At 38.2% G+C, this 13,607-nt stretch overlaps 1 protein-coding gene and 1 pseudogene across 3 annotated transcripts in view; one reads left to right on the forward strand and one right to left on the reverse strand.

Annotated features, from left to right (window-relative positions):
* The window catches only part of ARNT (aryl hydrocarbon receptor nuclear translocator), a 79,391-nt gene that overhangs the window by 48,863 nt on the left and 16,921 nt on the right, over positions 1 to 13,607 (reverse strand). For all 3 annotated transcript variants that reach the window (XM_086718137.1, XM_086718135.1, XM_086718136.1), the window contains exon 2: positions 3,871 to 3,982. In XM_086718137.1, the coding sequence (XP_086574263.1) occupies positions 3,871 to 3,982 (112 nt within the window). The remainder of the gene's footprint in view (positions 1 to 3,870; positions 3,983 to 13,607) is intronic.
* LOC112848986 (U2 spliceosomal RNA) lies at positions 11,195 to 11,268 on the forward strand (annotated as a pseudogene).

Genomic DNA, 13,607 nt, shown 5'->3' on the forward strand with positions numbered 1-13,607 from the left:
GCAGACACAAAGTTTAAAGAAAACCGAGTTTTCTCAGCAACCATGAAATCTTTGGGCTTTGCAGACATTTCTGGTTTTACTGGTTTCACTACTTTCAGGAAAAGGAGGCATTTAAAGCAACAATCATAAGGATACTCACTGGGCTTGAGAAAAGAAGCATCAGTGAGACCCTTGCAACAGAGATAAAAGAATTAAAAAAGAATCAATCAGAGATGAAGAATGCAATGAAAAAGATTGGAAACAGACTTGATGCAATGAACAGGAAGCTGGAAAAAGCAGAAGAATGAATTACTGATCTAGAAGACAAAATAATAGAAAGTAATAAAGCTGAACAAAAGACAGAATTATGCAAGACAAGAATAGACTTAGAACTCAGGGACTCGATCAAACAATGGTAACATATGTATTATAGGAGTCTCAGAAAAAGACAGAGAAAAGGGGGCATAAAATTTATTTCAAGAAACAAAAGCAGAAAACTTCCCTAATCTGGAGAAGGAAACAGACCTCCAGATGCAAGAAGCACAAAGAACTCCCATCAAAATCAATAAAAGGACAACACCAAGACATACTGGAATTAAATTTGCAAACTATACTGATAAAAAATACTAAAAGCACCAAGACAAAAGAAGTCCTTAATGTACAAGGGAAAACTCATAAAGCTAGCTGGAGATTAATCAACAAAAACTTGGCAAGCCAGAAGGGAGTGGCATGATATATTCAGTGTTGAATGGGAAAAATCTGGAGCCAAGAATACTCTAACCAGCAAGAGTCTATCATTGAGAAGGGGAGACAAGAGTTTCCCAAATAAAAACTAAAGGAGTTCGTGACTACTAAACCAGGCCTACAAGAAATATTAAAGGGGATGGGGCGCCTGGGTGGCTCAGTCGTTAAGCGTCCAACTTCGGCTCAGGTTATGATCTCATAGTTCATGAGTCTGAGCCCCGTGTTGGGCTCTGTGTTGAAAGCTCAGAGCCTGGAGCCTGCTTCGAATTCTGTGTCTCACTCTCGCTCTCTCTCTCTCAAAAATAAATAAAAACATTTAAAAAAAAAGAAATATTAAGGGTGACTCTTTGAGTGCAAAGGGGAGATCAAAAGTGATAAAGGATCAAAGAAAATCTCCAGAAACAACAAAGCAAGCAATAAAGTAGCAATATACACATCTACCAATAATTACTTTGAATGTAAATGGACTAAAAGTTCCAATCAAAAGATTATAGGATGACCGAATGGATAAAAACCAAGACCCTTGGGGGTGTCTGGGTAACTCAATCGGTTGAACATCCAACTCTTGATTTTGGCTCAGATCATGATCTCCCAATTCATGGGATCCAGTCCCACATGGGAGCAGCACGGAGCCTGCTTGGGATTCTCTCTCCCTCACTCTCTACATCTCCCTGCTTGCAATCTCTCTCAAAATAAATAAATAAATAAACATTAAAAAAAAACTTAAAAAACAAAACAAGACCCTTCTATATGTTGCCTACAAGAGACTCATTTTAGACCTAACGATACCTGCTAACTGAAAGTGAGGAAGTGGAAAAGCAGCACACACATGGATATCAAAAGAAAGAGTAGCAATACTTATACCAGATAAAGTAGACTTCTTTGTTCTTGTATTGCTTTAGTCCTGCTTTGGTATCAGGGTAGTACTGACCTGGTGGAATGATTCTGAATGTGTTCCCTTTATTCCATTATTTGTAAGATTTTGATGAAGATTGTCATTAATTTTTTTTTTTTTTTTTTTAATGTTTGGTGGGGTTTGCCGATGAAGCCATGTGCCTCAGGTTTTCTGTGCTGGGAGATTTTTGATTCCTAAATTCAACTTTCATTCACGTCAGTGATCTAAGAAGACTTCCTACTTGTTGCATTCAAGACTCATAATTCAGGGGCGCCTGAGTGGCTCAGTTGGTTAAGCGTCTGACTTCGGCTCAGGTCATGATCTCACGGTTTGTGAGTTTGAGCCCCGTACTGGGCTCTGGGCTGACAGCTCAGAGCCTGGAGCCCGCTTCAGATTCTGTGTCTCCCTCTGTCTGCCCCTCCACTGCTTGCACTCTGTCTCTCGCATTGTCTCAAAAATAAACATTTAAAAAAAAAATTTTTTTAATAAAAAAACACTCATAATTCAATCTTGGTAACTTGTATGTTTTTAGGAATTATCTGTTTTTGTTTTTTTCCTAAATTATCAGATTTGTTAGTATATAATAGTTTATAGTAATCTATGTTATCTATTGTATTTCTGTGGTTACCCGTTGTATTGTTTTCTCTTCCATTTTGGTACTCATTGTAGTTTTTTTTTTTTTAATTTTTTTTTTTTCAACGTTTATTTATTTTTGGGACAGAGAGAGACAGAGCATGAACGGGGGAGGGGCAGAGAGAGAGGGAGACACAGAATCGGAAACAGGCTCCAGGCTCTGAGCCATCAGCCCAGAGCCCGACGCGGGGCTCGAACTCACGGACCGCGAGATCGTGACCTGGCTGAAGTCGGATGCTTAACCGACTGCGCCACCCAGGCGCCCCAACTCATTGTAGTTTTTGAGTCTTTTCCCCTTAGTTAATGTTAAAATAATTCCAATTTTGTTTACTTTTTTGGAAAAACTGGTCATTACTTTCAATGTTATGCTACTGTTTATTATGGTCTTTATTTCTGATTTTTCTTTGTTATTTCTTTCATCTCCTAAATTTCAGCTATGTTTCTTTTTTTTTCTAGTCCTTTGTGGTGTAATGTTAACTTGTCTTGAGTTTTTAATACAAAGATTGACAGCACAAATTTCACTCTAACATCTGTTTTTGCTGCATCCCATAAGTTTTGCAATATTGTGTCTTCTTTTTTTTTGTTTTGAGACATATTTTCATTTGCCATTTGATTTCTTATTTTGCCCACTGCTCATGCAGTTGTGTGTTAGTTTTTACATATTAAATATTTAACGTAAATTTACATTGTAAATTTTCCAGATTTGTTTTACTGTTGATCTTTGGTTTTTTGCCATTGTGGCTGGAAAATACACTTGGTATGACTTCAGTTTTCTTAAATTTGTAATATTTGTTATGCCTTTTCTTAAGTGAATTAACCAATGGATTCTTCTATGTGTACTTCTATGTGTACTTGAAGAAAATGTGCACTCTATTTTTCTTGGATGGAATGTTTTATATATTATATCTTTTAGAACCATATATTCTCAAGTATGCATCATTAAGAAATGCTCTTTTTGAAAAAAAAAAAACACTTTAACTCAGGGTACTCATTTAAAATAAAGCATATTGGGACATAGGGTGGCTCAGTCAGTCAAGAGTCTGACTCGTGATTTCGGCTCAGGTCATGATCTCACAGTTCGTGATATCAAGCCCTGCATCAGGCCCTGCACTATATTCCACTGAGTGTGGAGCCTGCTTGGGATCCTCTCTCTTCCTCTCTCTCTGCCCCTCCCCTGCTCTCTCTCTCTCAAAATAAATAAATAAACATTAAAAAATAAAATAAAGCATATCAGAGGGAACGTGGCAGGAACAGGTGAAATAGGTGAAGGGGATTGAGAGTACACATATGATGAGCACTTGAGTAATGATGTACAGAATTGTTGAATCACTATATTGTACACCTGAAATTAATATAACACTATATGTTAACTATATAATAATTAAAATAAAAAACTTAATAAAAAATTTAAAAAAAAAACCTGCACAAAAGAAAGTTAGATAAAAATGTTAATTCTGTGTAAGGAAAAAATCCAGGAACTAAAGAAAGATATCTGACAGCAGTGTAGTAAGTAACCAGTTGAAGTGAAAGGGTTAAGCATAGCCAAGAGGATTCAGCCACTAACTAAATCAGGCTGGCTTACAGGAGAGACACTCACAACACATGATATCCAAACTCACCCTGATCGCCGCTTAATAGCCCTGTGGACAATGGCTCCTCCACCTTGAATCCCAGCCCCAGGGTTTCCTGAGGCAATGGCTGGACCCAGTGATGGTACATCTGATGTCATTTCTATCAAAGAAAAATGGAAATATACATTTAAAAAAGATAGTCCTGTCTTCTTATCATCATCATCATCAAGTTAGCTTCTTGGAAGAAAGGCTCAAGCTATGGGTAAATCTCAGTAGTTTGCTAGAAAACCCTTATGCTCATATCCACATTGCTCTTCTTAAATTCTTACACTGGTGAAAGTATACATTCCCTACTTCACTTCTCCCTGCTTCACAGAGTTTGGAAAAGGGAGTACTATATTCTATCTGCAGCCTTTACTTTAAAAAAAATTTTTTTTTTCTTCAACGTTTTTATTTATTTTTGGGACCGAGAGAGACAGAGCATGAACGGGGGAGGGGCAGAGAGAGAGGGAGACACAGAATCAGAAACAGGCTCCAGGCTCCGAGCCATCAGCCCAGAGCCCGACACGGGGCTCGAACTCACGGATCGCGAGATCGTGACCTGGCTGAAGTCGGACGCTTAACCGACTGCGCCACCCAGGCGCCCCAGCCTTTACTTTTAAAAGCTTGTGGGGGCGCCTGGGTGGCGCAGTCGGTTAAGCGTCCGACTTCAGCCAGGTCACGATCTCGCGGTCCGTGAGTTCGAGCCCCGCGTCGGGCTCTGGGCTGATGGCTCGGAGCCTGGAGCCTGTTTCCGATTCTGTGTCTCCCTCTCTCTCTGCCCCTCCCCCGTTCATGCTCTGTCTCTCTCGGTCCCAAAAATAAATAAAAACATTGAAAAAAAATTTTTAAAAGCTTGTGAGGGGCGCCTGGGTGGCTCAGTCAGTTAAGCGTCCGACTTCAGCTCACATCATGATCTCACAGTTTGTGGGTTCGAGCCCCACATCGGGCTCTGTTCTGACAGCTCGGAGCCTGGAGCCTGTTTCAGATTCTGTGTCTCCCTCTCTCTCTCTGCCCCTCCCCTGTTCATGCTCTGTCTCTGTCTCAAAAATAAAAAATAAACAGTAAAAAAAAAAAAAAATTAAAAAAAAAAAGCTTGTGATAGTGACATAATGTTAATCTAAAACACACACACACACACAAAATTAGTTTATACATTTTACTCATGCAGCAAACATGTAACATATCCTTTCACTTATTTTATTTGGAAAATGAAAAACAAACAAACAAACAAACTGGAATTCTAACTCTACCTAGCAATATAACAAAGCCTCACTCACCTTTCTCTTCCTAAAGTGCTGCCAGTGAAAGCTGGCTAAAACAGGTTTAAATGAGATCCAATGTCACATAACACAAGAATATCCAAGCTTCAATTTAAAAAAAAGAAAGAACCATTCATCATACCAAGAACCAAGAAGATTTCAAATTGAATGAAAAATAGCAATCAGTAGATGCCAACAATATGGCATAAATGTTAGAATTATCTCACAAGATTCTAAAAGCAGCCACAATAAAAATGCTTCAACAATTACTAACACAGTTGAAACAAATACACAAGTTGAAAGCCTCAGCAAAGAAAGTCTAAACAAAGATAAGATATAAAGAAGAATCAAATAGAAATTTTAGAACTGAAAAATAACTGAAATAAAGTTAAGTGGATTGATTCAACAGCAGAATAAAAGGAACAAAGAGAAGAATCAGTGAAATGTAAGACACAACACTAGAAATTACCCATTAGAGTCCTGAAAAAGAGAAGAGAAAGAGGACAAAGCTGAAAAATAATATCTGAAAAGTTCCCAAATTTGTCAAGAGATGTAACCTACAGATTCAAGAAGTTGAGTAAACCCCAAAAGGACAAACCTAAAGAAATCCATCCCAATACATAACAATTAAACTTCTAAAAAGTAGCTAGAGATAAATGATACCTTACTTATAGAAGAAAAATAATTCACAACAGCAGAGTTTTCATCAGAAACCATGGAGACAAAAAAATGTGGCATGATATCTTTTAAAGTTAAAAAAAAAAAAAAAAAGTCAACCCAGAATCCTACACCCTGTGAAAATATCATTCAGGAACAAAGGAGAAATCAACACAGTCTCTAATGATTTAAAACTAATGAGCACTTGCCACCAACAGACCTATCCTAAAAGAATGGCTAAACAAAATTCTCTAAACAGGGAAGAAATTACATAACAAGGAATTTTGGAACACAATACATCAACATATATCAAAGAAATAAAAAAACACACAATATGCAAAAATATGGGTAAAATCAATAGGCTTTCCTTCTCCTTTGAGTCCTCTACATTATGTTTAATGATTGAAGCAAAAAAATACAACACTATCTGTTTCTAAATGAATACAGAAAAAATAATTAATACCAATTACAAATGGGGATATTAAAGGGTGGTAAGATGTCAACACTTAAAGTGTTAAAATGACACCAACAGACTGTGATGTTATGAGACATAATGCAATGCTCACTACAGCAATTACTGGAAAAGGTATACAAGGTGATACACCAGCAAACATAAACAAATCAAAATGGGATTCTTACTTAAGATTTTTTTTAGGTTTTTTGTTTGTTTTTTAGTAATCTCCATTCCCAATATGATGCGGCTAAAACCCACAACCGCAAGATCAAGAAATGCACACTCTTCCAACTGAGCCATCCAGGTGCCCCTCAAAATGGAATTCTAAAAAATGTTCAAATTACCTACAGGAAGGCAGAGAAAAAAAACACAGAAATAAAAACCCAAACAAACAGAAAACAAAAAATAAAACAGCAAACTTAAGCCCTAACATATTAATAATTTTATGTAATTAATATAAATATACCAATTAACAGAGATTGGCAGAGCAAATTAAAAAACATAACCCAACTCCCAACTACATGCAGTCCACAAAAAAGTTGCTTCAAATATAACAGCAGAGACAGGTTGGAAGCAAAAGAATGAAAAAAGATATATCATGTAAACACCAATCAAAGGAAAGCAAGAGTAGCTATATTAATAATCAGATAAACCGACCACAGACAAAGCACATTATATAATATTCAAGCCACCAAGAAGACAGTTGGTATGTATGTACCAAACAACAGAGCTCCAAAATCTGTTAAACAAAAACTGACATAACAGAAAGAAGAAAATAATTATAGTTGGAGATTTCAACACCCCTCATTCAACTGACAGAACAATTAGACAGAAAATCAGCAAAGATTAAAAAAAAAAAAAAAAATGACAGCCTCAACGAACAGGGTCTAATTAAATTTACAGAAAGATTCCACCACACAATAGCAGGTACACATTCTTATATTCTTTATATTCTGTCCCCAGAATATAAACCAAGATAGAATATATCCTGAGCCATTAAACAAACCTCAACAAATTTACAAGAATGAAATCACAGATTGTATTCTCCAACTACAATGGAATTAAACTAGAACTCAGTAACAGAAAGAGAACAGGAAAATCACCATACACTTGGACACTAAACAACACACTTCTAAAAAAAATCAATGAATCAAAAATGAAGTCTCAAAGGAAATACAAAGTACACAGAAATAAAATATGAATGTAATCACAAAACAGTAAAATTTGTGGGACACAGCAAAAGCTGTACTTAGAGACAATTTTATTGTGCTAAAATGCTTATAGTGGAAAGAAGAAAAGTCAAATAATCTAAGTTTCCATTTTAAGAACCTAGAAAAAGAACAAAATCAGGGCGCCTGGGTGGCTTGGTTGGTTGAACGTCCAACTCTTGGTTTCAGCTTGGGTCATGATCCCAGGGTTGTGGGATTGAGCCACAGGCTGAGTGTGGAGCCTGCTTAGGATTCTCTCTTTCTCCCTCCGTCCCTCTCCCCCACTTGGGCTGTGTGGTCTCCCTCTCTCAAAAAAAAAAAAAAGAACAAAATAAACCCAAAAGGAAGTAATAGACAACATAAATCAATGAATTTGAAAACAGAAAAATATTTTTATTTTATTTTATTTTTTTTTAATTTTTTTTTTTTCAACGTTTATTTATTTTTGGGACAGAGAGAGACAGAGCATGAACGGGGGAGGGGCAGAGAGAGAGGGAGACACAGAATCGTAAACAGGCTCCAGGCTCTGAGCCATCAGCCCAGAGCCTGACGCGGGGCTCGAACTCACGGACCGCGAGATCGTGACCTGGCCGAAGTCGGACGCCCAACCGACTGCGCCACCCAGGCGCCCCAGAAAAATATTTTTAAAAAATAAATAAATAAAAAGCTGGTTCTTTAAATAGATCAATAAAATTGACAAGCCCTCATTTAGACACAAAAAAACCCACTACCAATATCAGAAATGAAAAGAAGGAAAAAAATGAAACAAAAAAAGGGATATCACTACAGACCTTGAAGAAACCAAAGAGATAAGTGGTAATTCTAGGAACAACTTACAAATGTAAATTTGACAACTTGGACAAAACAGACAATTCCTTAAAAACAAAAACAAAAACAAAAACAAACTAAAACACCTGACCCCACATAAAACAGATGACTTGAATGATCCCACAATTATTAGGAAATTGAATCCATAATTTAAAGACTCTCAAAAAAGAAATCTCCAGGTCCAGACGGAATGAATTTTACCAAACATTTAGAGTTAATATCATTTCTACACAATCTGCTCCAGAAACTGGTTGAGAAAGGAGACACTAATTCACCTTATGAAGCTAGAATTACCCTGATACCAAAACCAGGCAAACTCACTACAAAAACAAAGCAAACAAAACTGACAAAAAGCTAGAGCTCAGGGGCACTTGGGTAGCCCCTTGGGTAGTCAGTTAAGCATCCGACTCTTGATCTCAGCTCAGGTCTTGATCTCACAGTTGTGAGTTCAAGCCCCACGTTGGGCTTTGCAATGGCTGTGAAGCCTACATAAAAACAAACTAGAGATCAATACTCCTCATGAAAACAAATACAAAACTTTTTTTTTTTTTTTTAGTTTATTTATTTTGAGAGACAGAGAGAGTACACACATGTGAACAGGGGAAGGGCAGAGAGAGAGAAGGAAAGAGAGAATCCCAAACAGGCTCCACGCTATCAGCACAGAGCCCAATGTGGGGCTCAATCCCACGAATGGTGAGATCATGACCTGATCTGGAATCAAGAGTCATATGCTCAACCAAGTGAGTCACCCAGGTGCCCCAAGGAACAAAAATTCTTACTACTAGCAAATAAAATTTAGCAATATGCAAAAGAATTATACAACATGACCAAATATGATTTATTCTAGAGAAGCAAGAATACTGGCTCAACATTTAATTATCAACCAACATAATCCACCATACTGCCAAAGAAGAAAAATAACAAATGATCCATCAACTTATGCAAGAAAGCATTTGATAAAATTCCACACTAATTCTGCTTAAAAAAACAAAACAAAACAAACAAACAAAAAAAAAAAAACCAGAAAAATAAGAATAGAGGGAAATGTCCTCAACCTGGTAACAGAATCTACCCCCTACCACCAAAAAACCCAAAATAAAAATAAATAAGTAAGTAAAGAAGCCTAAAGTTAATATTATGCTTAACGGTGAAAGACAATGCTTTCTACGATTGGCAACTAGGCAAGAATGTTCCATCTCATCACTAAATCAAACATAGTGTGGGAAGCTCTAGCCAGTGCAAAAATGCAAGAAAAGGAAACAAAAGGCATAAAGATCAAAAAGGAAGATATAAAACTGTCCCCATTCACAGAGGGCATGATTGTCTTTGTAGAAAATCCTAAGGAGGGGTGCCTGGGTAGCTCAACCAGTTGATCATCCAACTTTCTATTTCAGCTCAGGTCATGATCTCACATCTCATGGCTCTGTTCATGAGCTCAAGCCCCACATCAAACCTGTGCTGACAACACGGAGACTGCTTGGCATTCTCTTTCTCTCTCTCTACCCCTCCCCTGCTCGAGCATGTACGATCTCTCTCAAAATAAACTTAAAAAAAAAAAAAGTAGATCACTTATATATTGCTGGTGGATGTAATATAGTACAGCCACACAGCCACTCCAGAAAATAGTTTGGAAGTTTCTTTAAAAAATAAACATGCCACTAACATACAAACCACCACTACACCAGTGGGTGTTTATCCCCCAAAATGAAGACTGTATCTACACAAAAACCTGTCCACAAATGTTTATAATACTTTTATTTGTAATAGCCAAAAACTGGGGGTGGGGGTGGTGGTGGTAAGTCCTTTAATAGGTGGACTACCTGTGATATACACCCAAATCACTGAATACTACTCGGCAACAAAAAGGAATGGAATATTATTACTACACACAACTGGATGAGAATCACGTGAGTGAAAAAAGCCAACAATAAAAGCTTACATTATGTATAATCCTATTCATAAAATACTCTTGAAATGACAAAATTATAGAAATAAGGGACAGATTGGGGTTGCCCAGAGGGAGGGGGAGGGCACAAAGAAAGGTGTGGCTTTCAAAAGGCACCATTAGGGACCCTTGTGATGGCAGAAATCTGTGTCTTGGTCGTGATGGTGCCTATTAGTTTTGCAAGACACTATCATTGAGGGAAACTGAGTTAAGGGTAGGAGATCTCTGTATTACTTTTCATAACTGTATATGAACCTAAAATTATCTCAAAATAAGAAGTTTGGGAACACCTGAGTGGCTCAGTCAGTTGAGTGTCCAACTTCGGCTCAGGTCACAATCTCACGGTTTGCGGGTTCAAGCCCCACATGGGGCTTGCTGCTGTCCGCACAGAGCCTGCTTCGGATCTCTGTCCCCCTCTCTTTCTGCCCCTCCCCCACTGGTACACACACTCTCTTTCTCAAAAATAAGCAAAACTTTAAAAATAATAGGTTTGGGGGCACCTGGGTGGTGCAGTCGGTTAAGCGTCCGACTTCAGCCAGGTCACGATCTCGCGGTCCGTGAGTTCGAGCCCCGCGTCAGGCTCTGGGCTGATGGCTCGGAGCCTGGACCGTTTCAGATTCTGTGTCTCCCTCTCCCTCTGCCCCTCCCCCGTTCATGCTCTGTCTCTCTCTGTCCCAAAAATAAATAAATAAACGTTGAAAAAAAAATTAAAAAAAAAAATAATAATAGGTTTGGAGGCGCCTGGGTGGCTCTATCAGTTAAGTGTCCAGCTTTGGCTCAGGTCATGATCTCACAGTTTGTGGGTTCCAGCCCCATTTTGGGCTCTGTGCTGACAGCTCAGACCCTGGAGCCTGCTTCAGATTCTGTGTCTCCCTCCCTCTCTGCCCCTCCCCTGCTTACACTGTCTCTGTCGCTCTCTCTCAAAAATAAACATTAAAATAATAGTAACATTTAGTTTAAAAGTTTTTAAAACACTTTTATCGCTTCTCGGCCTTTTGGCTAAGATCAAGTGTAAAGGTTTTTAAAACACTTTTTTTTTTTTTCTCAACGTTTTTATTTATTTTTGGGACAGAGAGAGACAGAGCATGAACAGGGGAGGGGCAGAGAGAGAGGGAGACACAGAATCGGAAACAGGCTCCAGGCTCCGAGCCATCAGCCCAGAGCCTGACGCGGGGCTCGAACTCACGGATCGCGAGATCGTGACCTGGCTGAAGTCGGACGCTTAACCGACTGCGCCACCCAGGCGCCCCTTAAAACACTTTTTTTTTTTTTAATTTTTTTTTTCAATGTTTATTTATTTTGGGGAGAGAGAGAGAGACAGAGCATGAACGGGGGAGGGGCAGAGAGAGAGGGAGACACAGAATCGGAAACAGGCTCCAGGCTCTGAGCCATCAGCCCAGAGCCCGACGCGGGGCTCGAACTCACGGACCGCGAGATCGTGACCTGGCTGAAGTCGGACGCTTAACCGACTGCGCCACTCAGGCGCCCCAAAACACTTTTAAAGTCATATACTTCATCTTCCTTTTGAACTTTAAAATCGGTCAAGTACTATTAAACAATTCATGAAATTAATTCAATGACATTAAATTTATATAGTAATTTTGAAAGAAGAAGAGCATCATGACTTTGAATTTCCTCATCCAGGAATATGGTATGTGTTACATTTATTCAGATCTTTTCTAATGTCCTTTAATAAAATTTTATAGTCTTCCTAAGTCTTATGTATTTCTTCCTCTAATTATTTTTAGGTAATTTATAGTTACTAGTATTATTGTGAATTAAATCATTTTTCCATTTCAACTTCTAACTGGTTTTTGCTAGAATAAAACAAAACTATTGATTTCAGTATATTTATATTGTATCCAAATTACTAATTTGTCTTACCTAAAAGTATTTATTGGATTTTTTTAGTATAAAATCACATCATCTACAAGGAATGATTATTTTACCTTTCCTTACTCAATATTTACAGTATTTTGTTTTCTTCTCTTACAGCATTATTGCAAGGTTCTTAATCCATGGGTCAATGGATAAAACCCTCCCTCCACCAGGGGAGGCTGGTTTGTGAACTTGGAGGAAAAATTTTATCTTTATTCTCATTAATCTCTAACTGAAATCTAGCATTTCCTTCAACCATGAAAGTACACAGTAAACCACCACAGTATTAGTAACTGTGACTGTCATCAGTAGGAATCAGATATTTTTATATCACAATTACTAAAAATATTTAGGATTAACATCCAATACTACTCAAAAATAGGGTAATTATGGGATGCCTGAGTGGCTGAGCCTCCAACTCCTGATTTCGGCTCAGGTCATGATCCCAGGGTCGTGGGATCAAACCCCATATCAGGCTCTGCACTGATAGCACAGAGCCTGCTTGGGATTTTCTCTCTCTCCCTGTCTCTGCCCCTCCCCTGCTTGTACATGCACAAGCATTTAAAATAAATAAACTTTTTTTTTTTAACATTTATTTTCCTGAGAGAGAGAGAGAGAGCGAGCGAGCAAGGGAGGGGAGAGAGAAAAGGAGACAGAATCCGAAGCAGGCTCCAGGCTCAGAGCCGTTAAGCACGGAGCTGTCAGCACAGAGCCAGATGCAGGCTCAAACTCACAAACTGTGAGATCATGACCTGAGCCAAAGTCAGATGCTTAACCGACTGAACCACCCAGGTGCCCCTGTAATACTAACATTTTTAAATATTTTTATTATTTAAGTGCATTACTATAGAAAAATTAGAAAAGATGCAGTAAGCCAGGAGATAAAACTTTTCAATCTCTAGTAGTTCCACTATATATTGCTATTTTATGCACTGAATAACTAAGGGATTATCTAAGAAAGGTTCAACAAGGAGAGCAAGCTGTCTCCTTGTATTCCAGCTTTTCCAAGCACGTGCCAGCTGAGTCTAAGGGTTCCAACATGGCCGAAGAAGCAGAGCCTTTTATTTAGGGGTAAGGGTGACATAAAAGTGAGGTAAGAATTTTTTTTACCTACAAAGCAGAAGTTCTGCTCCTGAGTTTTACAAGGAGTAAAGGGGGAGTAGAGAGTGCATGGATAGTAATACCTAACACTTTTTTCTCAGCCCTCACTGTGGGTTAGGCACTACTGTGAACAACCTGTGTGCCTCTCATTTATTCCCATAATGACCCAAAGGAAGTGAGAAAGGGTTCAACAGTTCTCACCAAAGACGTCCACGTCCTACAAAAGGTTAAGCAACTTTGATCTAGACAATCTCCAAAGCAAACGTGGATATATCTGACTTATTCATGATTTCATTGGACTTAATTTGGGGGGGGGGGGGTAGTTCTATGGATTTAACAGCTTTTTTTAAAAAATCAGGAATGGATTTTTTTTAATCTGAAGCAAATACTTTTGTAAAGTATTTATTAATATA

The sequence above is a fragment of the Puma concolor genome, chromosome C1 (assembly GCF_028749965.1).
Source record: "Puma concolor isolate L17-30 chromosome C1, mPumCon1.1.hap2, whole genome shotgun sequence".
Classification (NCBI taxonomy): Eukaryota; Metazoa; Chordata; class Mammalia; order Carnivora; family Felidae; genus Puma; species Puma concolor.